This window comes from Eleginops maclovinus, chromosome 9 (genome assembly GCF_036324505.1).
Source record: "Eleginops maclovinus isolate JMC-PN-2008 ecotype Puerto Natales chromosome 9, JC_Emac_rtc_rv5, whole genome shotgun sequence".
NCBI lineage: Eukaryota > Metazoa > Chordata > Actinopteri > Perciformes > Eleginopidae > Eleginops > Eleginops maclovinus.
Genome location: NC_086357.1, coordinates 28071341 through 28097955, shown reverse-complemented (window position 1 = coordinate 28097955; position 26615 = coordinate 28071341). Strand labels below are relative to the sequence as shown.

The window sequence follows — 26615 nt, the reverse complement described above, 5'->3', positions numbered from 1 at the left end:
GATACGCTTCAGAGGATTTGAGTTTTTTACTGGCAATGTTAGGATTGAGAAAAATCAAAGCTCCGGCCCTCTCCTGTCCGTCTGTGAACCGTCTGAACAGTGTGTGCTGCTTTTTAAACAGAAGGTAAAACAACACACACTGCAGTAATGTGATGATGCATGCTCACACATACACACACACACACACACACACACACACACACTGGGCTGTTACAGGAGGCTCATGCAGACAGGAGGAAACAAAGGATGGGAATATCTGACGGCGGATTTCTACAAATGAGGAGATTTAGCGTGAAGATGTTCGACAACGCTGTGACTTTAATAAACAAACAACAACAAGAAAGCATGTGCCAATAAAACAACACTGCACCAAGAAATACTGCATTCAGAGGTGGAAGAGAGTTCATTATAGAAGTACAAGTACTCAGATCTTGTAGTAAAAGTAGAAGTACTCAGGTCTTGTAGTAAAAGTAGAAGTACTCAGGTCTTGTAGTAAAAGTAGAAGTACTCAGGTCTTGTAGTAAAAGTAGAAGTACTCAGGTCTTGTAGTAAAAGTAGAAGTACTCAGGTCTTGTACTTGAGTAAAGTAGAAGTACTCAGGTCTTGTACTTGAGTAAAGTAGAAGTACTCAGGTCTTGTACTTGAGTAAAGTAGAAGTACTCAGGTCTTGTACTTGAGTAAAGTAGAAGTACTCAGATCTTGTACTTGAGTAAAGTAGAAGTACTCAGATCTTGTACTTGAGTAAAGTAGAAGTACTCAGATCTTGTACTTGAGTAAAGTAGAAGTACTCAGATCTTGTACTTGAGTAAAGTAGAAGTACTCAGATCTTGTACTTGAGTAAAGTAGAAGTACTCAGATCTTGTACTTGAGTAAAGTAGAAGTACTCAGATCTTGTACTTCAGTAAAAGTAGAAGTACTCAGGTCTTGTACTTGAGTAAAGTAGAAGTACTCAGATCTTGTACTTGAGTAAAGCAGAAGTACTCAGATCTTGTATTTGAGCAAAGTAGAAGTACTCAGGTCTTGTACTTGAGTAAAGTAGAAGTACTCTGATCTTGTACTTGAGTAAAGTAAAAGTACTCAGATCTTGTATTTGAGCAAAGTAGAAGTACTCAGGTCTTGTACTTGAGTAAAGTAGAAGTACTCAGGTCTTGTACTTGAGTAAAGTAGAAGTACTCAGATCTTGTACTTGAGTAAAGTAGAAGTACTCAGATCTTGTATTTGAGCAAAGTAGAAGTACTCAGGTCTTGTACTTGAGTAAAGTAGAAGTACTCAGATCTTGTACTTGAGTAAAGTAGAAGTACTCTGATCTTGTACTTGAGTAAAGTAAAAGTACTCAGATCTTGTACTTGAGTAAAGTAGAAGTACTCAGATCTTGTACTTGAGTAAAGTAGAAGTACTCAGGTCTTGTACTTGAGTAAAAGTAGAAGTACTCAGATCTTGTACTTGAGTAAAGTAGAAGTACTCAGATCTTGTACTTGAGTAAAGTAGAAGTACTCAGATCTTGTACTTGAGTAAAGTAGAAGTACTCAGATCTTGTACTTGAGTAAAGTAGAAGTACTCAGATCTTGTACTTGAGTAAAAGTAGAAGTACTCAGATCTTGTACTTGAGTAAAGTAGAAGTACCAGAGTGTAGGAATACTCTGTCACAGTAAAAGTAGAAAGTATAATTTATACTTTGCTAACCTCTCTAGTATTTATAGAAACTTCAGTTTATATTTTTCTGTGTATTTATATTGTGTATTCTGTATATTTATATTGTGTATTCTGTAGATGTGTATATATTTATCATTTATTTTATTAGATTATTTTCAGAAACACATTCAGAAAGCCAATGACTTCCACATCAGGGGACAGGAAGTGAGGAAAGCTGACTCTTTTCTTGGTTTTCGGACTCATTCCTGCACCGCTCGTTATCACTGAAAGTTGTGAGTAAAAGTTTCTTTCCACCTCTGACTGCATTACCTCAGGAGCAGGAAACAGCTGTTGTTTCTGTGTCACAGTGACTCTTTGATTTGAAATGAACGTGTCCCTGCAGCTCTGAAGTTTAGTCTACCTTATAGGCCAACTTGGAGGGGCATTTCTTGCCCAGGCCTAGGGGGGGCGACATGTTGGTCAACATCTCATACATGTCAGTGTAATGGATACGACCACTGGGGGCGCCAGGGAGCCATGGAGAGGAAGGGGTGAAGGGTAGGAGGAAAGGGGGGAGGAAAGTGAACAACAGTGGAGGAGTTAGAGAGGAGATACGAGAGAGAGGGTTAATCCAAGGCCTCACACGGGAGCAGGGAGGAAAGAGGAGAAATTAAAACAGGTTCATTCTTTCTATGCTGCCGGAGGGGCATAGAAATCTGGGAGCAGGAAGAGCAAAGGAATGAGAGGCGCTCTGGATCTGAGGACATCTCTGAACAGATCCAACGGGTAGAGAGACACAGGCTGCCGTGATTTACTCCCTGCATGATGTCGACTTGTGTGAACCAGGAGATGTTGAGACCCAAAGTTTTATGATACGAATGTAGAGTAGGGGTCCCCAGCTCATACAAACTGCAGGATGCTAACCTGCATATGTTCGGCATCTTGCAAAATTAGCACAAGTTGCATTAATTGGCATGTGCAGACAATAGCTTAAAAACAGCTGGGATGATTTTGGAGGTTATTGAATCAATTTCTGACATTTTTAGGATCGAAATTGGCCATGGGCAGATTTAGAAGAATTTTGAGTCGATTTTATAGTTGGGACTCAAAACGGCCATTATTTATCCTAAAAGTGTCAAATGTTGACTCAACGTCCTCACTAACCTCCTAAACCACAGCAAAAATGTCAAAATTAGGATAAAAATGGCAGTTTTGAGTCCTCTATAACGTCTAGATCAACCAAAAATAGGTCAAAGATCAGACCATGGGAGTACAAATATGACTACCTTCAGGTTAGAACTGAAATGTTTGATCCTGAAACTGTCCTCCAAAATCACTCCCACATTTTTGAGCTATTGTCTGCATATGCTAATTAGTGCAACCTATACTAATTGCCCATCATATGCAGGTTAGCATCCGGCAGTTTCTATAAAACAAAGCTGGGGACCCCTGCTTTACATTCCTAACATCATCTCACAGGACTCTGAGTGGACATCAAGGGTCTGTGTCTGAGTACCCTGAGCCTCGTCATTCTTTGACCTCCTCTAGAGGTGAAGCAAGGCTGGAGGAAAGGAGAGGAAGGAAACGAGGAGGAGGAGGTGAGGAAGGATCCATCACTAAGAGTTGTTGGGGAGTCAAACCTTGCAGGCCACCCTGTGAGGGCAGTTCCTCCCAAAGCCCAGGGGGGGGGAGATAGTGCGGACAACTTTGTACATGTCCTTATAGTGGAGCCTGCCGCTGCAGAGGACAACAGGTTATTACAGACACTGCAGGGGGGGGGCAGGACCTCTCCTCCTAACAGCAGCACTTTCAAACAGCAAAATAACAATGTGCTTTTCATCAACCTGTAATAAAAACATGCAGACATATTTAATACAACAGTGCATTGTCAGAGTCATGATTTGATGTGGATATTAGAGATTAAAGGGGTTCATTGACCAGATCAATTCTCAGTCCTTCACTTACTTTAAGCTGCCATTTAGGAGAAATACCTCAGACAGTTAAAGGATAAAAACTCAAATATTCTCTGGGATTAAAAAGTCATGAACTAGTGATAAAAAACTGAACATTTACTGATGATTCATTTACATATTGATGAGGAAGAACAGAGATAACCTGTGTTTTTTAATAGCTTTTCTCCCCACACATTAGTCAGTATTAGCACAACTGTAGTTAAGAAACTAATAAATGACAAATTCAGAGGAAAAACATCTAAAATGTCAGAATTATAGTTGTTAATTTAGCAGAATTTCACTCAGATTTTCACTGAATTTAATTGATCATTTTAGAGAAAAACCCCACTGATGTACAGGATAGGAACTCAAATATTCTCTGAGATTAAAAACTCATAAACTAGTGATGAAGAAAACTGAAATCTGCTGAAGATCAAAAAGTATTTATCAGAAGAAAAACATTTTCCTCCTTATAAACTGATAAGAGGTGCAACAGCACGTGTTTAACTTCATTACAGACCAGTATGTTCCAGTTTAACACATCGTTTGAAGCAGTGTGATCTGTAGCATCTGTATGTTTCACAGCAGCAGTGTTAATGACGTGGTTATCGCCTCATAAATAGAGGCAGGGTCTCACCAGGCGGCGCGGTCGTACTCCCCCCAGATCCGGACAAACTCGTCCAGGTGATGGGGGCCGAGGATGGACGAGTCTCTGGTCAGATACTCAAAGTTATCCATGATCACCGCCACGAACAGATTCAGCATCTGCAGCGGAGAGGAGGGGGGGTACTCATTCATAGGAGGAGATGACGGTCACATGACTTCACGTCACCACCGCTAAGCTAAAGGAGGCTAATGTTGGGCTATAAAGGAACTACAGCACGGTCACATGACTTCACGTCACCACCGCTAAGCTAAAGGAGGCTAATGTTGGGCTATAGAGGAACTACAGCACGGTCACATGACTTCACGTCACCACCGCTAAGCTAAAGGAGGCTAATGTTGGGCTATAGAGGAACTACAGCACGGTCACATGACTTCACGTCACCACCGCTAAACTAAAGGCGGCTAATGTTGGGCTATAAAGGAACTACAGCACGGTCACATGTCGCATGAACTAATTTCAGGGTTTTAGGACTCATTCCCGCACCACTCACCAGAAAGGAGCTGAAGAAGATGAAGGACACAAAGTAGAAATAAGCGAAGTCTGAACCACAGCCCCCCTCCTGGTCGGACGTCGGTACTGCCGGGGGGAGGGAGTGGTCCGTCTCACACTTCTGTCCCCCGAGACACGACAACATGATCTCCTGCCACGACTCCCCCGTTGCACTCCTGCACACACACACACACACACACACACACACACACACACACACACACACACACACACACACACACACACACACACACACACACACACACACACACACACACACACACACACACACACACACACACACACACACACACACACACACACACACACACACACACACACGCACACACACAGTTATCGAGACCCAGGGATCAGGTATTGTTAAAGATAGACCCTACGTTGTTTTGTTGCAGGTGTTTTACCTGAACAGCAGCATGAGAGCTCCAGAGAAAGACTTGAAGTTGTTGTGCTGCGTGATGTGAGTCTCCTCGTTCAGCTTGATGTTCCCGAACACCTGATCACACACACAGAACCAGAGAGAGTATTATCCATTACACATTTCACACAAATACAAATGCTGGATATTAAACCCCTCCTCTCCACAGTGAGTGTTCCTCACCTGCATGCCGATGATGGCGTAGATGAAGAAGAGCATGGCGATGAGCAGGCAGACGTAAGGCAGGGCTTTGAAGGACTGCACGAAGGTCCACAGAAGGATCCGGATGGTGTAACCCTGGCGCAGCAGTTTGATCAGACGAGCCGCCCGGAACAGCTTCAGGAAGCTCATGTTGAACGTGTCCACAAACTGCAGCAGGACACAGGGGTGTTATGGTGCTGATGAGGGATGCAAGCTATCAAACATAACTACCTCTGGCTCCAGATATATGCAAAGCTAAAGCGACTTACAAGAAGTGTCATCAACCATGAGGATAAGTAAGCCAAACACTCTGAAGTGATACACAGAGATGTGAGAGGACTTTTTCCTTTGGTTTTTATATGGTTTTTAGGCCAAGGTGCAGTTTTAATGTTCACATGCACACTTAAAAAAGAGGGAAATATGGATGAGAAAAGTCACAAATGTACACAAGACATTTACCACACTATCATTCAGTATTCCAGAGAAGTACTTAGTCTACCCCGACGCATTATTTCCCAAATAAAGATGCTCATCATTTCAGGATGTCCTTCATTCTTCTGGTCGCGTTGTGCAGTTTGTGAGCCTGCCTGCTTTTCTTTCTGTTCTGGCCAACAATACAATGCCTTAATGGTTCCCCTGTTAGTGGTATCTGTTTTTGTGATATATATGTGAACATAATACATGTGTTTACACCACCTTTCCATTCATACCTTCTTACCATACAGCATGTTTCATTCTACTGCAGTTTGATCTTATTCTAGTCGATATATAGATATGTTTTACCTGCACTTTGTTCTTGCTCTAAACCCATCGTGTGTCTTTCTATGTCTGTGGTATATGTGTGTTGCAATGCTGGAGGAGCTTAGGATTTAAAACGCAAGGTGCCATGTGACGCAGTACGTCCTTACTGTATGAATGCTACCTGCAACAGCGTGAAGGGCAGATGAAGTACAAATGAAAGTGAAGCCGCGGTGTTTTCCTTACCTGCACGTCCACCACGATCTCCGTGATGCTTCCTAACACTGTGATGAAGTCGAAAATGTTCCATGTGTCTCGAAAGTAGTTCTGCAGAAACGGCAGAGAGTGAGCTTTTTCCAAAAGAGAGGGGGATCTGAAATTCACATTCAGGCTGGGTGACTGTCTTTTATTCCTCACCAGAAAACCGAAGGCCATGATCTTGAGGACGCACTCGACAGAGAAGAGGACGGTGAACGCCGTGTTCAGGTGCTTCAGGACGGCCTCGTACGCCGGCGGGGCGGAGTAATACTGAACACACAGGAGAAATACGTGTAAACACTAAAGGGAACAGTAGAAGAAGACAGACAGTTCTACAGAGGGTGGTGAAAACTGCTCAGCACATCACCAGGACGGAGCTGCCATCCATGGAGGACCTCTACACCCAGCGGTGTAGGAAGAAGGCCGGTAGGATATTAAAGGACCCCCATCATCCCAGCAACAATCTGTTCTGTCTGCTGCCGTCTGGCAGACGGTACCGCAGCATCCGGACCAAGACCACCAGACTCAGAGACAGTTTTATACCACAGGCTATAAGACTACTGAACTCCTGAGCTGTGTGAATGTCTACTCACATCTGTTTATAGTACACACATACATATATATTATACACATCTGCCATACATATCTGTTTATAGTACACATATCTATATATTATACATATCTGCCATATACATCTGCTATACATAATATATGCATCTGTCCATACCTCCTCATTCAACAGTGTAAAGTGTTTAAATACTCTCAATGTATTCCACATATGTATATATTTCACATCCTCAAATCTGTATTGTTATTGTAAATATTCTTCTCTCTTTTTGCACTACTTTATTTATCTTTTGCACCATGCATGTTGAGTTGTTGGAGGAGCACGCGACATAAGATTTTCATTGCCAACATATACGCTGTATCTGCTGTGCATATGACAAATAAAACCTTGAAACCTTGAAAGGAAGTAAACACTAAAGGGAACAGCAGAAGAAGACAGACAGGAAGTAAACACTAAAGGGAACAGCAGAAGAAGACAGACAGGAAGTAAACACTAAAGGGAACAGCAGAAGAAGACAGACAGGAAGTAAACACTAAAGGGAACAGCAGAAGAAGACAGACAGGAAGTAAACACTAAAGGGAACAGCAGAAGAAGACAGACAGGAAGTAAACACTAAAGGGAACAGCAGAAGAAGACAGACAGGAAGTAAACACTAAAGGGAACAGCAGAAGAAGACAGACAGGAAGTAAACACTAAAGGGAACAGCAGAAGAAGACAGACAGGAAGTAAACACTAAAGGGAACAGCAGAAGAAGACAGACAGGAAGTAAACACTAGAGGGAACAGCAGAAGAAGACAGACAGGAAGTAAACACTAAAGGGAACAGCAGAAGAAGACAGACAGGAAGTAAACACTAAAGGGAACAGCAGAAGAAGACAGACAGGACGTAAACACTAAAGGGAACAGCAGAAGAAGACAGACAGGAAGTAAACACTAAAGGGAACAGCAGAAGAAGACAGACAGGAAGTAAAGGGACACTAAAGGGAACAGCAGAAGAAGACAGACAGGAAGTAAACACTAAAGGGAACAGCAGGAGAAGACAGACAGGAAGTAAACACTAAAGGGAACAGCAGGAGAAGACAGACAGGAAGTAAACACTAAAGGGAACAGCAGGAGAAGACAGACAGGAGGTAAACACTAAAGGGAACAGCAGGAGAAGACAGACAGGAAGTAAACACTAAAGGGAACAGCAGGAGAAGACAGACAGGAAGTAAACACTAAAGGGAACAGCAGAAGAAGACAGACAGGAAGTAAACACTAAAGGGAACAGCAGAAGAAGACAGACAGGAAGTAAGACCTCCTCCCTGCACATTGTCCTTTACTTGTCCCCCCCCAGTTCTTTGCAGATCTACAGGTTGATGGAAGATTCCAGCAGACCCATAAATAGTCTCTCAGTCTGCACACCTCTCATCTGTGTCACTATAAAAGGATTCATTCCTCGGGGGGAGGCAGCCTCGGTTAATGAGGTCATGCTAAATAGGCGCCTCTGGACATTATGGATCAATATTTAATACTGACTGACTCACCCGGCCTCCGACTGAGCCACTAGCACAGCCAGAGTAGAGAAGAGTCAAGTTCAGCCAATAAATAACAGGGAGAGGGACAGAAAAACTCTAAAGTGTCAGCAGACCTAAATAACACTCTGTTGGGAAGGGACGCATCAGCTCCTACAGTTTCCAGTAAGCAGTGACACATCTCAGCTTATTTTAAAACCAAAGTGTGAACAGTCGCAGCATCCTGACAGAATAAGTTGCTGGGAAGACTTTCAGCAAACAAGTGGAAAGCAGCACGTCATCTTTACATCACTCTTTGAGGTTTAGTCAACAGGAGATCAGTCCAGTCCCATCATCCTGCAGATTTCCCAGTGAAATGTTAAAGTGATGCCAGAAAACAATCTCTCTGTGGGTCAGAAAGGGTTTAATGGGTCCAGAGATATGGAGAGGGGGTCAGACGGCAGAGACAGCTTACGGAGAATAAATAGGGGATGGATGTCCGGTGGGTCTGCGGGGGACGAGTGGCAGGCAGCAGGCTGACACTGAGACTGAGATTTCTGATCCTTTCTTTAAAGAAACTCTGGATCTATTTGTTGTTGGAGGTGCAATATATGACTCACAGCTTTAAGACGTGAAGACACTTTTATTCTAATGCAGGATCTTCACCTGGAAGTGGGCGGGGCTTAATTTAGACGGAAGTGGGCGTTAGCGCCTCATGCTATATTTTACTACAAAAAAAACCCTGATGTTAAATAAGATATGTGTTTGTATGTTCTTCAAATGTATGCCATGCATGTCTGTAGCTCTTACCATGGGGAATGGCACGTCAAGAGATTGAAGTTTTTAACCAATGGGAACAACAAGAATCCTGCAAGAACATTCGCTTCAAAAAGGTCAAATACTTTTATTCTTTATGAGGTTTTTTGGGGGGAAATTTCATTGGTCAACGTGCGGTCAAAACAGAAATGTGTAGACTTCCTTCAGCCCGTGTTGCCGCTTGTTTCAAGCTAATGGAGGAGCAACAATAAAACCCCTTTTCTCCAGCTCAGTGTGGCCTTCAGGGACAGTTAGTAAAAACAAGTTCCTGAAAGCCGGTTCCTAGTTCCTGTCCTTTGCCAAAGGGAGTTAATCTGTTGATAAGGTGGAAAAACACCAACAATAGTCTTATAAATAATGGCATGCCAATGGTTTAGTGTATGGACGTTCAGCAGTACTGGTATTCAAACCAGTGACCATCTGATGTCTACAGCAAGACCCGACAGATTCAGCCCAGCACTCCCCTCTGTTTGCATGAGGGGGTCCATTTCTCTCAGACAGTTTTCTCTCAAAGTAACCTTAACTGGATCTTGGTCGAACTGATCCATGTACTACTGCTCTGTCTCCTCCCTTCATCCCCCTCACCTTCATCATCAGCACGATGGTGTTCAGAGCGATCATGGCCAGCACGGTGTACTCGAAGGACGGCGACACCACGAAGTGCCAGAGGCGGTACTGGAAGGTGTGTCGGTTCTGAGGCATGTAGCGGGTCAGAGGCTTGGCACTGATGGCAAAGTCTATACACGCCCTCTGAAACACAGGGAGAGGAAGAGGGGATTAACGCTGTAACACAGACAGGAAACAGACTCTAAAGGATCCAGGGGTTAAGGAAGGGTATTATTACTCACACACACACACACACACACACACACACACACACACACACACACACACACACACACACACACACACACACACACACACACACACACACACACACACACACACACACACACACACACACACACACACACACACACACACACACACACACACACACACACACACACACACACACACACACACACACCGACCGGAAACAAAGCGAGGACAGCCAGTGTTCTGTTTCTCCCCCCTCACCTCATTCTTCTCCAGGCTGCACTCCTCCATCATCTTGTCGCCCTGCTCCTGGAAGGTGATGATGATGAGAGCCACGAAGATGTTGACGAAGAAGAAAGGGAAGACCACGAAGTAGATGACGTAGAAGATGGACATCTCCATCCGGTTGCCGTGGCTCGGACCCCTGTCCTCCTCCGTCACGTCCACTGAGTGCTGCAGGACCCTGGGGGGAGGAAACACCATGCTAACTGATGCTAACTGACGCTAACTCAGCTTTGACTGTAACGCACTCGGAGAAATGCTGGAGTAAATCATTCACAAGTCAAGACTTTGAAAAACTGAACCGTCGACTTTAATTAAATGTTTAATGTCAACAAATTCAGGGCCTACTTTAGCAGCGATAAATAGTTTGAATACTGGGGAGGAGATCAAAGGCAATTAGCTATTTAGAAGAGGAAATCACTGTTGTTGATTCCCACAGCGGCTGTCAATTAACGAGGGAGGGGACGGTACAAACCCAGAAGCTGTCAGAGGAGGATTGGAGGTGGGGCCATATCTTAATTTAAATGAATCACATCTGGGAAATTTCAGATTTGATCATTACAGAAGAACACGCCTTAAGTTAGAAAGGTTATAATGAGCAGTAAAGATAATGAGAGATGAGAGAATGGGGAAACTTCTGAGGAATGAGGAGGAGGAGGAGGAACCCTTAATGGTCCCACATTCTGCATTTGACCCATCCTAGAGTTGGGAGCAGTGGGCTGCCATATGTACGGTGCCCAGGGAGCAGGGTAAGGAACGCTACCTTGCTCAGGGACACCTCGGTAGCACTTCCTGTACTGGCCTTCCATTTACCAAGTGAAAGCCCCAAAGGGATAAGACACACTTCACAACGCACAAACCCTTTGGAACAGAACACTGCAAAAAACCCTCAAATATTTCACAATAATACAGAAAATGTAAATAACAATGGATCCTAAATATACAGAAATAAAACAATATTCAAAAAAACTCAAATATTTCACAAAACCAACTTAAAAACACACTAATGTAAAAAAACACATTTAAAAAATGTTCAAAAATATTTCAAGAAGACATCAGCACAGGTTTTAAAAACTGCAAAACAAATAAATAATACTGAAATTTAACTCACATTTTTTAGGCCTCGACATTTGTTTTAATTTTTTGATAAAAGAACAAAAGAGAATTAAAAAAAAGTCAGAAAACTGAAAGAAAAAACGATATTTTATAAAACTAAATATTTCACAAAAAAACAAAACCCAAAATCCTTTTAGAAAATTACTCCAATGTTTAAGAGTTTCTGGATTCATTTTGTATTTGAAATGTCATGTGTGTTATTTTAAATCTCCTAAATATCTTAGTAAATGTAGTTGTGTTTTGAGACATGTTCGCTGTGTTTTGACCTCCAGGGCCACCGTAGAGTTAGCAGCTGTCAGAGACTCACTGCGGCCAGCCCTCCCCGGTGGACACGGTGAAGAGAGTCAGCAGAGCCCAGATCACGTTATCGTAGTGGAACTCGTGTCTCCTCCACTCCCTCCTCTTCACCTCCTTCTTGTCCTTCGTGTAGTCAATGTAGTAACCCCTGCAGGAGGAGGAGGAGCAGGAGGAGGAGGAGGAAGAAAATGTTATCAGGAATGCACGGACCAAAAAAACAAACAAATATTTAGATATTGAATTAATATAATAAATAAAATAAATAATATAATAAATAAAATAAGATAAATAATTAATAAAATAATAAAATAATTAATATAATAAATAAAATAAATAATATAATAATATAATAAATAAAATAAGATAAATAATTAATAAAATAATAAAATAATTAATATAATAAATAAAATAAAATAATTAATATAATAATAAAATAAATCTGATAAATAATGAATAAAATAAATAATTAATATAATAATAAAATAAATATAATAAATAATTAATATAATAATAAAATAAATAAGATCAATAATTAATATAATAAATAAGATAAATAATTAATATAATAATAAAATAAATAAGATAAATAATTAAGATAATAATAAAATGAATAAGATAAATAATTAATATAATAAATAAAATGAATAAGATAAATAATTAATATAATAAATAAAATGAATAAGATCTGACTGCAGGAATAAAGTAAGGAGTGACAGAGAAAAGGAGGTCCTACTGGCAGTCCTTCTCCGTGTCCTTGGAGCTGTCGGTGCAGTAAAAGAACTTCCCCTTGAAAAGCTGCACGGCGATGACGGCGAAGATAAACATAAACAGTTTATAAACGATCAGGATGTTGAAGACGTTCTTCAGAGACGTCACCACACAGTCAAACACCGCCTGCAGGAGGAGGGTGAAGGGTATTAAAAAGATGTGGTGAGGGAGAGACTCAGCACTGCCAAACACACTGCAGGATCGGTATATCGTCGGTGTTTCGCCCCCTTCAGTCCAGGGTTTGAGAGTCTGAAAGCCAGCTCCAGGGTTTTCTGAGATCCCTTCTCCCTGTTACTTCATATTGTGTTACTTCCCTTTCAGCCTAGACCAGGGCTGTCCAAACTTTTTTCGCAGTGGGCCACAATAAGAAAAATGTACTAAGAGCTGGGCCACTCACTAGAGGTGCGGTATACTGCCTCATAAGTTAGCTAAATCAATCAAATGAAGGTAAATTATTGTTGATACTTGAAAATCCGTTAAGAAAACAAATGGCTGACAACATAGCTCTCCCTAGGGTTTCCTTTATTTTGTGAGCAGCCCCTAAAACAGAATCTTCAGATGGTTATAATAAGAGGAACTAGGAAGGGTTATTTCTGAAGCTTGTTACGAGCTACAGCTAAAAATAACTTTGACATAATTTATTTGAAAAGTGGGCTTATTAGCAGACACAATACTACACTGAAATGTGTTTTGACATACATTTAAGAAGTACAACATAAGAAAACTCAAGGTTCGGGTTGGGGCCATATTCCATTATACTTTGGAATTTGCTGAGGGCCGATATAAAATGCATTTGGCCCCCGGGCCATAGTTTGGACACCCCTGGCCTAGACCATAAGGGAACGTAACAACCCCGACCCTCTCAGTTTTATTGGTAGGTGTGTGTCACTGTCTCCATTTTGATTGGGGACGTTACTTCTGAGCAGTTATGGGGATAACTGTAGAGGGTGGGGAGGGTTACTTTGAAATGAGTGAGATTAAGGGTGATTATGTTTGGAGTGACTTTCTGTGATGGCCTTTTATCACTAATTATATTTGATAATTTTGAAGAAACAGTCGGAAATTCAAATTTTGGAAAAAAAAATCTGAAGTTTGAAAAGAAAATCAAAAGGAATAAAAATGAGACAAAAAGAGTGAATTTCTACAGGAAGATGTTAAGGGTCACATGAAGAGGGAGTTAGAATAATGAGGAAAAAGAGGGACTTTCTAAAAGAATTTAGACAGAAATCCAGAAATTTGAAAAAAAGTCAGATTTTTTAGGAAAAAATTTATAATTTTGAAGAAAAAAGTTTAGAATTTGGAGAAAAAAAACAGAAGCTTGAAAATAAAATAAATAAAATGAAATGGAAAGTTCAATTTTGATATCAGATATGTCTAAGTTTAAATTAGATAAAGTACTCGCTCAGTCATAATGTGGTAGTCACTTATTATTGATTAATTATTTAGTAGATTCCTTAATTTAAGCTCCAGAATATATGAATATTTTAGGAACATTTGTGATTGACAAGAGTCAGCGCTTTTATTTTGAAGGCAGTTTCTTTTGTTTGAATTTTGGGGAAAAAAGTGAGAATTTAGGGTAAAAGTATTTTGAAATTGTGTAATCCTGCCGGTAAAGAATTACTGTCGCAAAATACGGTTACCTGTTTTATTGTGATCTCACTACATGTAATATATTGCTCCTAAAGCCTGCACGGACATCCCCCACACGTCCCTTTAGCTGTCCTTGTGCGGCACGCCTGGGAGCTGCAGACTACAGGTTTCCGCTGCTATATCTGACCGGTAGCTGCATGTGACATAAAGGCTTTGAGTCTTCTAAATAAAGACGGAGCGGGATCTGACCTTGAGTTTGGGAAGCCTCTTGATGGTCTTCAGCGGTCGGAGGACTCGCAGCACTCTCAGAGACTTGATGGTCTTGATGTCCCGTCCCTTGTTATTTCTGCACAGAGAGACCACAACAGCATCACTGTAGACACTCTTATGTGTCAATCCTAGCATGCTCTACTACTACTAGTGTTTGCTGTAAGAGAGGAAGGATTGTTTAGTTTTACCCCATCACATTGCTGCTGGTCATTCCCACAGAGGCATCCCCCGCAGAGGGAGAGAGACAGGAGAGAGGGACACGCATATCAACAGTTATACAAACCAGATGGGAGAGAAACAACATTTCCAGCTGATTCAAAGACACGTTCAGACTCATGATCAACGCATCATGGATTATTAATCATAATACTAATAATAGGTGCTGTGACTGACGAGAGGGCGAAGGCCACCAGCGCTCCCACCACCACGATGAAGTCCAGAATGTTCCACAGGTCTCTGAAGTACGAGCCGTCGTGGAGCAGCAGACCCTGGTCGATCATCTGAGGAGGAGGACACGATTAGGAGTCATTCAACAACGCAGGACCAAGCGATAGGCGTGTTTTCTTCTCAGTGGGTTGATCACTTTGATCTGCAGTTCTCTTTTAGTTTCCCTTTCATTAGAGACTTGGAGACTTCTTCATTTCATTGATTTTGACTCTGATATGTCAGCAAAACAGAATTTGAAACCTGGCTTTGACAGCTGGGGACGTTTGTAGGAAAGGAAAGAAGAAGTAACCTGCTTCTCTTTAGTGTCCTCTTTAGTGTCCTCTTCATTATCCGGTTAATTGGACACAATTAATAGGTCAATACAAAAGCATTTGAGGGGTTGCAAAGCTTCTTTTTATAGGTCAAAACTGTTGGGAATTATGTGCAAAACCAGACAGTTTCTTCTTTCTTATCGGTGTCAGGATCAGCAGCGCAGGTTGGACCCGAGTGCAGACCGACGATAGTTTAAACCACAATGAGCTTTAATCAAGACTATAACTCATAAAGACAAGACCTCCCTTTCTATGAACCGCAAAGAACCCCAGAAAACCAGAACTTAAAAACATGCAGAATGTATCAAAGGACACAGCTGAGGAGAGGAGGGAAACACAGAGACAGGAAGTAGACACAGACCTTTCAAAATAAAACACAGAGACATCGTGACACGTCTCTAGATGTTGTATAAAGCGCCTTCATGTCCACACCCCTTTTCCTGCATTGCATCCCCACATCACACCACAGCTGCTCACCTTTATAATCATTTCAAAAGTGAAGACTCCGGTGAACACGTAGTCGAAATACCGCAGAACCTGCAAGAGTGAGCGACAAAGAGAGAGGTGGGGAAATCAGACAGATGCAGGATGAAACAGATGATGAAGATGAGCTCTTTATAAATGAGGAAGTTCTTCACGTTGATGCTTTGAAATCAAGATATCTGGGGCTTTTAAGGATCTCTTTTTGAGCTTTAATATAAAACACTCTCCTCAGAAAAGCAACACCAGACAATTCCTCCCATAAACATCTTCAATTTCTCCCCATCAGCAAGTTGTACTGCCCCCCCATCAAGTCACATTCATGTCCTTTTGCAAAACAAGTGAAGGAAAAGTGTTGAAGGTTCTTCTGCAGCTAAGAGACCCGAGGCACACTGGCATCTGGAGGTGGAGGAAGAGGAGGAAGATGAGTATGAGGAAGAGGAAGAAGAGGAGGTGGAGGAAGAGGAGGAAGATGAGGAGGAAGAGGAGGAGGAAGATGAAGAGGAGGAGGACGAGGAGGCGGAAGACTGTGCTGTTCCTTCTCTTTTTTTATTTGCCTTTACCCAAAACAGTAGAACAGACAAAAAATGCTTACAACACACACACACACACACACACACACACACACACACACACACACCCCCACACCCACACCCACACCCACACACACACACACACACACACCTTGTTCCAGTTGGAGGAGGTGGCCACTGGGTCCTCAGCAGCGAGCGCTATGCTGCTAGCAGCGATCACCAGCAGGATGCACATCTCAAAGTAGCGCAGGTTCACCACGTAGTGACAGACCCGTCGCACACTGGGGGGGAGTGGGGGGAGGAGGAGGAGGAGGGTTTGTTAGTGGAGTATGACCCTTATTCCCACTGGGACTGTAAAGTCTGTACTGGTGGAGAAACGTACGGGTTGTCGGGCTTGAAGATGAACATGCTGTCTGGAGTCACAGCCGGCTTTGTCTCCTCCTCCTCCTCCTTCTCTGATCTACAGGAGTCAGGGTCCTTACTATTCACTGGAGGAGGAGGAGGAGAAGGAAAAGGAGGAGGAGGAGAAAGAGGAGGAGGTAAAAGAGGAGGAAGAGGAAAAGGAGGAGGAAGAGGAGGAGTAAGGGGAAGAGGAAGAGGAGGAAGAGGAGGAGGAAGAGGAGGAGGTAAAGGAAGAGGAAGACGAGGAAGAGGAAGAGAAGGAGGAGGAGGAGGAAGGGGAAGAGAAGGAGGAGGAGGAGGAGGAGGAGAAATATCAGGAATGGACCAAAAAACAAACAAATATTGAGAGATTTAATTTAACAAAACCGCAGAATTGCAACTTCTACAAAATATAGACTTGTTTCCATTGACTTACACTCATTTTACTCACTTAGAAAGCAATACAAACAGCAGAGGCTAACCCCTCTCCCTCCTGTCTCTGCCTCCCTCCCCTCCCTCCCTCCTGCCTGCCTCTCCGGTCAGATACCTGTAATGGTGGACAGCTCCAGACCGGACGGAGCGCTGGGAACCTCGATGATCACGCTGGAGCTCAGCGGACACTTCTCCTCCTCTCCTGGGACCGGTGGATCTGGGTCTGGTTTCTGAGGAGGTTCCTCCTGCTCTCCGATGTGGATCTGACTCTCCTGTTGGTCAGTGAGTCCACCTTCACCCTGACTGGAAACACAGGAGGGAAGGACAGCGATTATTATACCATTATGGTCTGTACTGGGGGAGCTGTGGTTCCCTCTCACCTGCTCTCCTCCGGTTTGGACACTTCTTCCTCCGGTTTGGTCTCCACCTCCTTCTCCTCCTCCGCCCTCCCAGGATGTTTCCTCCTCTCTCCGCTGGCCGATCGACTCACCGTCTGACCTCCATCCCCGGGCGATGACGCCGGACTCCTGTCCCCCCTCTGATGCTCACCGTGATGCCTCCCCCTCTGACCCCTGACCCCGCCGTGACCTCCCATCTCGGGCGTCAGAGAGTCCGGGTTCTCCGGAGGTCTGAACTTCTTCACCGCTCTGTGTTGGCGCTCGCCGTTCAACCGGGGGCTCCGGCGCTCGCTGTGGGTCGGATCAACGGACAGTTTTCCACCTGAGTCTGATTCAGGTAGAGCTATAGGTGCATCACGAGGGGGATTATGGGATGGACCCTCCACCAGAGGGGGTTCGGCGGATAGGGTGGGCATCTCCAGAGACACAGAGGAGCCTGCAGCAGGGTCTTTGGACGGCGATGCTAAAGGGTCATTCTTTAAACTCCCTGAGTGTGTGTGCTCCACGGCCTTTCGGTGTAGGGACTGTGGGTGTTCAGCGGCGGCGGCGGGGGCGGGGGCGGGGGCAGTGGGGGGTCCTTCCTTCTCCTCGGTCGGGCTGCTGAACAGGATCTCTCGGCTGGACATCTGCCGGTGTCTCCTGAGCTGGCTGGTCCTCTGCTCCCACACCGACATGGTCATCCTCTTCCTCCTCTCCCTCCTGGACATGAAACAGTGAGAGGGGTTGAGTGGTGGGGGGTGGCGGCCCTCCCGAACGCTGCCCTCCTCCAGGCTGCAGGAGTAGGTGGGCCGGCTGCGGTGGATCGCTCGCTTCCTGTACAGGTAGGGCCGCCGCCTCCGGCTGCCACTGAGAAGAGAAGAAGAAGAACACGAGTCAGTGTGAAGAAAAATAAATATCTCATATAAAGCAGAAAAGGAGAGTTCACCCCAAAATCTAAAATACATATCCTCCCCTAACCTCAGGGCTATTTATCAGTGCAGATAGAGAGGTTGTTGGACTATGAAGGAACTACAGCACGGTCACATGACTTCAGGTCACCACCGCTAAGCTAAAGGCGGCTAATGTTGGGCTATAGAGGAACTACAGCACGGTCACATGACTTCACGTCACCACCACTAAGCTAAAGGAGGCTAATGTTGGGCTATAGAGGAACTACAGCACGGTCACATGACTTCACGTCACCACCACTAAGCTAAAGGAGGCTAATGTTGGGCTATAAAGGAACTACAGCACGGTCACATGACTTCACGTCACCACCACTAAGCTAAAGGAGGCTAATGTTGGGCTATAAAGGAACTACAGCACGGTCACATGACTTCACGTCTCCACCGCTAAGCTAAAGGAGGCTAATGTTGGACTATAAAGGAACTACAGCACGGTCACATGACTTCACGTCACCACCGCTAAGCTAAAGGAGGCTAATGTTGGGCTATAAAGGAACTACAGCACGGTCACATGACTTCACGTCACCACCGCTAAGCTAAAGGAGGCTAATGTTGGACTATAAAGGAACTACAGCACGGTCACATGACTTCACGTCTCCACCACTAAGCTAAAGGAGGCTAATGTTGGACTATAAAGGAACTACAGCACGGTCACATGACTTCACGTCACCACCGCTAAGCTAAAGGAGGCTAATGTTGGGCTATAAAGGAACTACAGCACGGTCACATGACTTCACGTCACCACCGCTAAGCTAAAGGAGGCTAATGTTGGGCTATAGAGGAACTACAGCACTACAGGTGAGAGGAAAATATGAATGTTTGATTTCAGGGTGAACTGTCCCATTAATACACAGGTTTAAACTAAGGTTAATCTTTCAGGTTATTTCTGTCAGCATGCTGTGAAACCATCAAAAGTCTCATCTGATTCAAAGTAATGTGCTTTATTGGACTAAAAAGTTCCCATTTTCATTCTATGAACAATAAATTAGAGACATTTAAAACCACACAAAAGAATATTCAACGGTGTGTGAACTAACAATGCTTTGGCCTGATGCTCAACAAAGGAGAGCTGTTTTAAATCAACACAAGTCATTCACTGGATCGATGAAGATGCAAAGTGATAAATTAAGCAAGCCAGGAGTCGTTGTGGGACTGTGGTAACAAAAGCAGTAAGATGCAGAGTGAAACCAGTGGGAGAGATATAAAGAAAAGTGGAATAAAATGAGGTTTGGAGGTACAGGACAGAATATGAAATCAGACAGGCTGAGCGACAGAGTTACTTACTGGAGCGAGGACTCTTGTGTGGTCCGAGTTATCAATGAGCGATTGGTTGAAAACAAGACATTAGTGCTTTTGTGAGCAGAGACAAAACACAACAGGAGACACACAGCAAAAGATCCTCCAAGATAAACAGATAATCCACTTATTACAGACTGATAATGATAATGTCTTCAAAGTGCTATAACAGACTACAAAATCAATGCAATGATCAAAATCTGGAGGTAAAAACGTGATGCTTTGCTGTGTGTCTCCACTGGAGCCAGGCGGCACATTGACAAACGAGATGATAGCAGTATTAGAAACAACACTAATAAACATCAACAGGAAAACCACACTGATAGGAGGACGTCGGTACTACAGTATGGGAACAGGTAGAACACAGAGATGGGCTCCGTCAGCAAACACAGGGAAAAAGTAGATATATATTTTAGAGACCCTTTGAAACAAAACCACCACACTGGGATGCAGCTGTGCACACCGCCCTCTCCTCAGAGCCAATCACACAGCAGCATTCATACAGACATGCTAGCAGAGCTTAAGGAGGAAATCATGTGCAGGGAAGATATTACAGGGTTCAACACTAATGTGGTTTTTCACTCGCCCGGTTGGATTCAAAATCAACCTTCTTAAAACCCACCACTTCTCCTCAACGTTTGAAACGTTTAGTTCTTCTTTATTTTAGTTTCTTTGTATTTTTACTCTTTGGTTTGTGAGCTGAGCTGTGTGAGCTGTACAGAACTCTGGTCTTTGGTTTGCTATATTTCACATTTACAAATATCAAATGTTCAATATGTATATTTTTAAATCCAAACTTTTATTCAGAATTCAGAGTTTTAATTAAAAAATCAGATTTTTTTCAAAAACTCAAACTTTTTCTGAAAATGTTGACTTCTTTAGTTCCAGATAATTATTTTTGATAAAAAGAACACCGAAGTTTCAGAATAAAGAATCATTTAATCTGATCATTATAGACGCAGATATTTCTAAAGCCCGTCTGGTATTAAAGGAACAATTTAGCTTCCCCAGGCTTTCATAATCCTTATGTTGAGCCCTGTATTACTTTTAGATGTTCCAAGAGCATTTAGGAGAGGGACTGGAAGAAAAACGGTACACATCTTGTAGTCAGACTGAAAGCAGGCATGTGTGTTTTTCTTCCGTTGATCATGCTGACCGTATGCATGCTCTCTCAAAGTGAAACCATCCTCAGCCTCCCGCATGCTGCATCTCTTGTCTTTCATTGTGCAAAACGCTGTCATGCAAGTTTCTCCAAGGTCAGCGGGGGCGGGGACCACCGGGGATTCACAGCTGACATGGCCGAGACGAGACCAGAGACCCTTAAAGTTCAGAGGGTGCGGTCTGAATACTGATGAGGGCCAGACGACCCCGTGGTATTCCCGTCTGCTCTATGGTTTCTGACAGGAGCCTGACCCTCAGCTGCACAGAGTGATGCTCACTTCTATAGTTTCCTTTCATATTGGGGATCTCTGCACTGTTTGCACGCAGGACCTCCCCGCTCCGCTTCCTGCACGTTTAAATGCATATTCATTTCACCTTTATATGTGTCTATATGTGCAATCATCGGTTCAGAGTTTAACTCGGGTCATAATTGTGCACTATCTGTGTTTCTGTCTCATTCTGTTGCTGCTACAACACCTGACTTTCCCTTTCCAGGTCCATCTCATCTTATTTAAAGTCCACTAGATACGTGTTTAAGATCAGGTAGAGAGAGAAAGACAGGAAGCAAGAAGGTACATAACGTCATGGTAATCAAATGTGAGCTCTTCCACATGCCCATGCAACAAAATGCGTGTTTCTTCACACCCAGCGTGCAGACAGAGTCCCACTCTGGTGCATGCACATGCACTTCAAACACCTTCAGTAGACACTCTGGAATCAATCCCTGAGCGAGAAAACACAATCTACTCTGCAAACCTGAGCAGTGAAAAGACAAGGTCACGTTAAGAGAACACTTCAACAGATCACAGCCTGCACACACACTGCTCTCTGCTGAAGCATTATACATGTTAGGGGAGTAGCTGTTGTTTGTACGGGCTCCAAAGCAATGTTTTCACCCTAGTAAACAAAGCAGCGTGTGGACATGTTGAACTTTAATGCCCCACAGAAATGACTAATCAACATAAGGGTGATGGACCCACTCTGAGGAAGACTTCAGTGTCCGGATTTACTAACAATCATGTGGAGAGCAAGAAACCTCATTCTGTTTTCTGGCTACCACAGCCAGCTAATCCTGTCTGTAAGCACACTGACTAAAGATGTGATTTATCCTGAAACCGAACACCAGCAAGGTAAACAATACACCCCCCAGGACAGGACATATGTCATATGTGAACGAGACAAGTGTCTGTGGTTGGTCAGTAATACCCGGACAGTGTGAGGTATAACAGCAGGACAGTGGGGGGTATGTCATCTCAGACGCTACGATCAGTTTAACGGAACAAGCTCTCAGTAACGACAGCGTTCTCCCTGTTTGTGTGAGCTGTGTGACCTTTGTGTTACAGCACTTTGGTCTGGAGGTTTTAAAGTGCTGTACAAATATCAAATGTAAAATATATATTTTTAAAAATCTGACTCAGGTTTCAGGAGTCAGTAATACCCGCAGAGCCTGAGGTAATAACAGCGAGAGGGTGGGGGGTACGTTATCTAAACTGCTATAGTCAGTAAAACAGAACAAGCTAAGTAACGATAGCGTTAGGAAACAAAATGCACAGAAACTAAGATCTTTTAAAACGTGCAAGTACGGTGTCCTCCGAGGCTCAGAAGTCAGCAACAGGTCATAAAACATCCTGTAGTGTCCGCTATATGAAAACAAACCCAAGATAGAAGACAAAGTGGACACATTTCTCCATCTTCTCACATAAAAAGTAGTCAAATCCCTCATTTTTATGTCAAATGAGTAAACAGGTGAGTAAAAGGCTCAGTAACCCTAACATGCTAACGGGAATCTGTGTGACGACAGGCTGCTACTCATCTAACAGCTATTTGTTTACACCATGGTTTGCTTCTGTACCAACCATCTATCCCCTAGTACTGTCCTTTTACTCCGATGGACACACCATGGTTATCAGGACACCACTAACCCTGTCTCTACGACAACATCAGAAACTCCCCCCACTCCGGAGAGGAAACAGTAACCATGGAGACGTCAATTTGGAGCAGATTACAGACGACCCTCAGCCTGATGTAGAAGCTAAACCTGCTGGAGGAAACTGCAGCTAACTGTGGCTAAATAGACCATCCCTTGTAGAGGGGGGAGGAAGGGGAGAGAGAGGAGGTCAGGCAGGGAGAGAAGCTAAAAGCAGGGCTTACTCTGAGGACATGAAGGAGGACAACGGCCCGACCTCCTTGGCCTTCTGCAGAGCGTGCTTCTGGTTGAACGCTGCCTCCGCCTCCTCTTCATCCTGATCAAAAGAGGACAACAAGCAACTGAACATCTGCGGGTTTCAATAATTCAGCAGAGTCCTCGGGGGGGGGGGGAATCAGAGCAGGATTACCTTGGTGAGTTCCTGTGCGTTGGCCAGGTTATCCACAGCGATGGCCAAGAAGACGTTCAGCAGAGTGTCTGTCCACCAGGGGGTTCAGGACTACAACTCTGAAACTCTGGAGACATATACTGGTCCGATACGTTCAAACACTCACCCCGTAGGAAGAGAAATGTCGGTACCACTTTTCACAAAGACTACCCTCATAAAGGGTTCATCAAGGGTTCATAATTAGGTTATTAATGAGGTTGTAAACACTTTATCAATCATTAAGAAGCGTTTGTAAACCAGCTCTACCATAGTGTTCATGCATCAACACAGGCTCACTATTTGGCAAGATGACTAAGCCTTAAATTGGCTACCTAGCTCCTTCCTCTTCTTCATCAGCCAGCATCCTTGGTATCTGTTGTTCACGGAGTTGAGGATACAGTTCCCAAACAGCGTGAGCACTATGAAGTAGATGGAGGACCACATGCCGGACTTCACTCCTCCCTGAGAGCGGATCCCGTTATACATCACCTCGTTCCAGTCCTCTCCGGTCAGGATCTGAAACGCACATCAGAGGTGAGAAGAAACTAAGTACAAGTACCTCAAAACTGTACCAGCTCTGAGAACCCTTTAATGATCAATCATTATAAAACATATCAGAGATATTATTCTGAAATGGACCAATCAGACAATGACTACTTTTACTGTCGCTACTTTAAGTACATTTAGAGGAGAGTACTTTCTACTTTCACTGGAGGAACATTTAGAATACTTTCACTGTGACAGAGTATTCCTACACTCTGGTACTTCTACTTTACTCAAGTACAAGATCTGAGTACTTCTACTTTACTCAAGTACAAGACCTGAGTACTTCTACTTTACTCAAGTACAAGACCTGAGTACTTCTACTTTACTCAAGTACAAGACCTGAGTACTTCTACTTTACTCAAGTACAAGATCTGAGTACTTCTACTTTACTCAATTACAAGACCTGAGTACTTCTACTTTACTCAAGTACAAGACCTGAGTACTTCTACTTTACTCAAGTACAAGACCTGAGTACTTCTACTTTACTCAAGTACAAGATCTGAGTACTTCTACTTTACTCAAGAACAAGATCTGAGTACTTCTACTTTACTCAAGTACAAGACCTGAGTACTTCTACTTTACTCAAGTACAAGACCTGAGTACTTCTACTTTACTCAAGTACAAGATCTGAGTACTTCTACTTTACTCAAGTACAAGATCTGAGTACTTCTACTTTACTCAAGTACAAGATCTGAGTACTTCTACTTTACTCAAGTACAAGATCTGAGTACTTCTACTTTACTCAAGTACAAGATCTGAGTACTTCTACTTTACTCAAGAACAAGATCTGAGTACTTCTACTTTACTCAAGTACAAGATCTGAGTACTTCTACTTTACTCAAGTACAAGATCTGAGTACTTCTACTTTACTCAAGTACAAGACCTGAGTACTTCTACTTTACTCAAGATCAAGATCTGAGTACTTCTACTTTACTCAAGATCAAGATCTGAGTACTTCTACTTTACTCAAGATCTGAGTACTTCTACTTTACTCAAGTACAAGATCTGAGTACTTCTACTTTACTCAAGATCAAGATCTGAGTACTTCTACTTTACTCAAGTACAAGATCTGAGTACTTCTACTTTACTCAAGTACAAGACCTGAGTACTTCTACTTTACTCAAGTAAAAGATCTGAGTACTTGTACTTTTACTCAAAGACCTGAGTACTTGTACTTTTACTCAAAGACCTGAGTACTTGTCAGTGAAAGTACTGTTACTGCTCGATGTAACATTTGGGTCCTTCCAGAATCGGAGGACTTTTAGAGGTCTGACTCCTTCAGAGTAAATGACTGTTAATTAAAATGTGTTTATGATTTAACAAACTGCTCTGACATTACAGGAGACACATATCAACACAACAACAATAATAAATAATAATAAGAACAGTAAATAAAACTCTAATTCAAATATTATATTTCAGAGGCAAGTTGGTCACCAAGAGAAACACAGCGTTTAGGTTTGAAGTCAAATAATACTTTACAACCACTTCTTCTACAACTGCATTCACCTGCTGTTAAGAACAAGTATATTTACTGCATGTTTTAGCGTTTTGGGCGTGGATTATTTGAAAATTCATAGATAATTAAGGAGTTTCCTGTTTATGATCATTGACTTTCATTCAAATATGAATTAGAGAGAAAACGTCTTCAGTTCCACACCTGGAAGACGGTCATGATGGCTGCAGGAAAAGTGTCAAAGTTCGTTGGAGTGACGTCCTCGAAGATGAACCTATGAGAAAACACACACACACACACACACACACACACACACACACACACACACACACACACACACACACACACACACACACACACACACACACACACACACACACACACACACACACACACACACACACACACACACACACACACACACACACACACACACACAGGCCGGTTGGAACACGTCTGATTGAAATGACTCTCAGGGAGGGCGAGCAACACAAGCTGCGACAAAGAACTCTGGACTGAGATCCTGCAGACTCTGGGACATTCAATTCAATAAGAGGACTCTACTAATCCATGAAGTCCACCTAAGCCTTGTTTCAGAGTGTGTGTGTGTGTGTGTGTGTGTGTGTGTGTGTTTGTGTGTGTGTGTGTGTGTGTGTGTGTGTGTGTGTGTCTCCACAGGAAATGAGACATTGATTGGACCCGTCTCCCTGCTCATCCGGAGCGCCGTGCAGGAGGAACATAAGCATTTGATTCTGTTATTATTCGGAGTTACCTGCCGCCGAAGAGCTGCATGCCGAGCAGGGCAAAGACCAGGATGAAGAGGAAGAGGAGGAAGATGAGGGAGATGATGGACTTCATGGAGTTCATCAGAGAGACCACCAGGTTCCTCAGAGACGCCCAGTACCTTCAGTCACAGAATAACACATCAGTGCAAAATAAAAACCTGGTGTGTTTTGGTTCGTATTGCAAGTGTGTGTGTGTGTGTGTGTGTGTGTGTGTGTGTGTGTGTGTGTGTGTGTGTGTGTGTGTGTGTGTGTGTGTGACTGCATGAACAGGTGACTGCATGCATGATTGTGGTCTCAACATTTGTTATATGTAGTTGTTGGTGATGTGGGTTGAGAGGGAAGTACGATGCACGGAATAAAGGATCTGTAGTAGATTGCAAATGAAAGGCTGTTAGTTTAATAACGTTCATGTTTCCTGCTTTAATTCTGCTGCTTCTTATTTCTTGCACGATTGTATATGATTTTAATAACGTGTCCCTTCCATTTAATACCTTATACTCATTCATCTGAACCGTCCCTTTGCTGAATGAACACTGGAAATGTTCTCCTGTGAGACGGACAAATGATTTCTGGTTCTGAACCAGGTCTCTGGTTCCGCTAACACAGCAAAATAAAATCCTTAAATGAATAGATTACAAGTATAGCTTCCTGCAGGTACCTTTAAATATAGGGCATGTCTTTTCTGGAGTTTCCGTAATAC

At 43.2% G+C, this 26615-nt stretch overlaps 1 protein-coding gene across 1 annotated transcript in view; it reads right to left on the bottom strand.

The window, feature by feature from the left end:
- Window positions 1–26615, bottom strand: part of LOC134869148 (voltage-dependent R-type calcium channel subunit alpha-1E) — a 118818-nt gene that overhangs the window by 5684 nt on the left and 86519 nt on the right. Inside the window, exons 17-40 of the mRNA XM_063890596.1 lie at window positions 25903–26034; window positions 25335–25404; window positions 23527–23644; window positions 23111–23178; window positions 22926–23017; window positions 17356–18219; window positions 17091–17278; window positions 16545–16650; window positions 16314–16443; window positions 15627–15686; window positions 14785–14891; window positions 14580–14591; window positions 14371–14467; window positions 12497–12657; window positions 11774–11911; window positions 10330–10531; window positions 9835–9999; window positions 6533–6643; window positions 6362–6442; window positions 5360–5545; window positions 5163–5254; window positions 4742–4916; window positions 4222–4349; window positions 2054–2150 (exon numbers count right to left, since the gene is read on the bottom strand). Of these exons, the coding sequence (XP_063746666.1) occupies window positions 2054–2150; window positions 4222–4349; window positions 4742–4916; window positions 5163–5254; window positions 5360–5545; window positions 6362–6442; window positions 6533–6643; window positions 9835–9999; window positions 10330–10531; window positions 11774–11911; window positions 12497–12657; window positions 14371–14467; window positions 14580–14591; window positions 14785–14891; window positions 15627–15686; window positions 16314–16443; window positions 16545–16650; window positions 17091–17278; window positions 17356–18219; window positions 22926–23017; window positions 23111–23178; window positions 23527–23644; window positions 25335–25404; window positions 25903–26034 (3580 nt within the window). The remainder of the gene's footprint in view (window positions 1–2053; window positions 2151–4221; window positions 4350–4741; window positions 4917–5162; window positions 5255–5359; window positions 5546–6361; window positions 6443–6532; window positions 6644–9834; window positions 10000–10329; window positions 10532–11773; window positions 11912–12496; window positions 12658–14370; window positions 14468–14579; window positions 14592–14784; window positions 14892–15626; window positions 15687–16313; window positions 16444–16544; window positions 16651–17090; window positions 17279–17355; window positions 18220–22925; window positions 23018–23110; window positions 23179–23526; window positions 23645–25334; window positions 25405–25902; window positions 26035–26615) is intronic.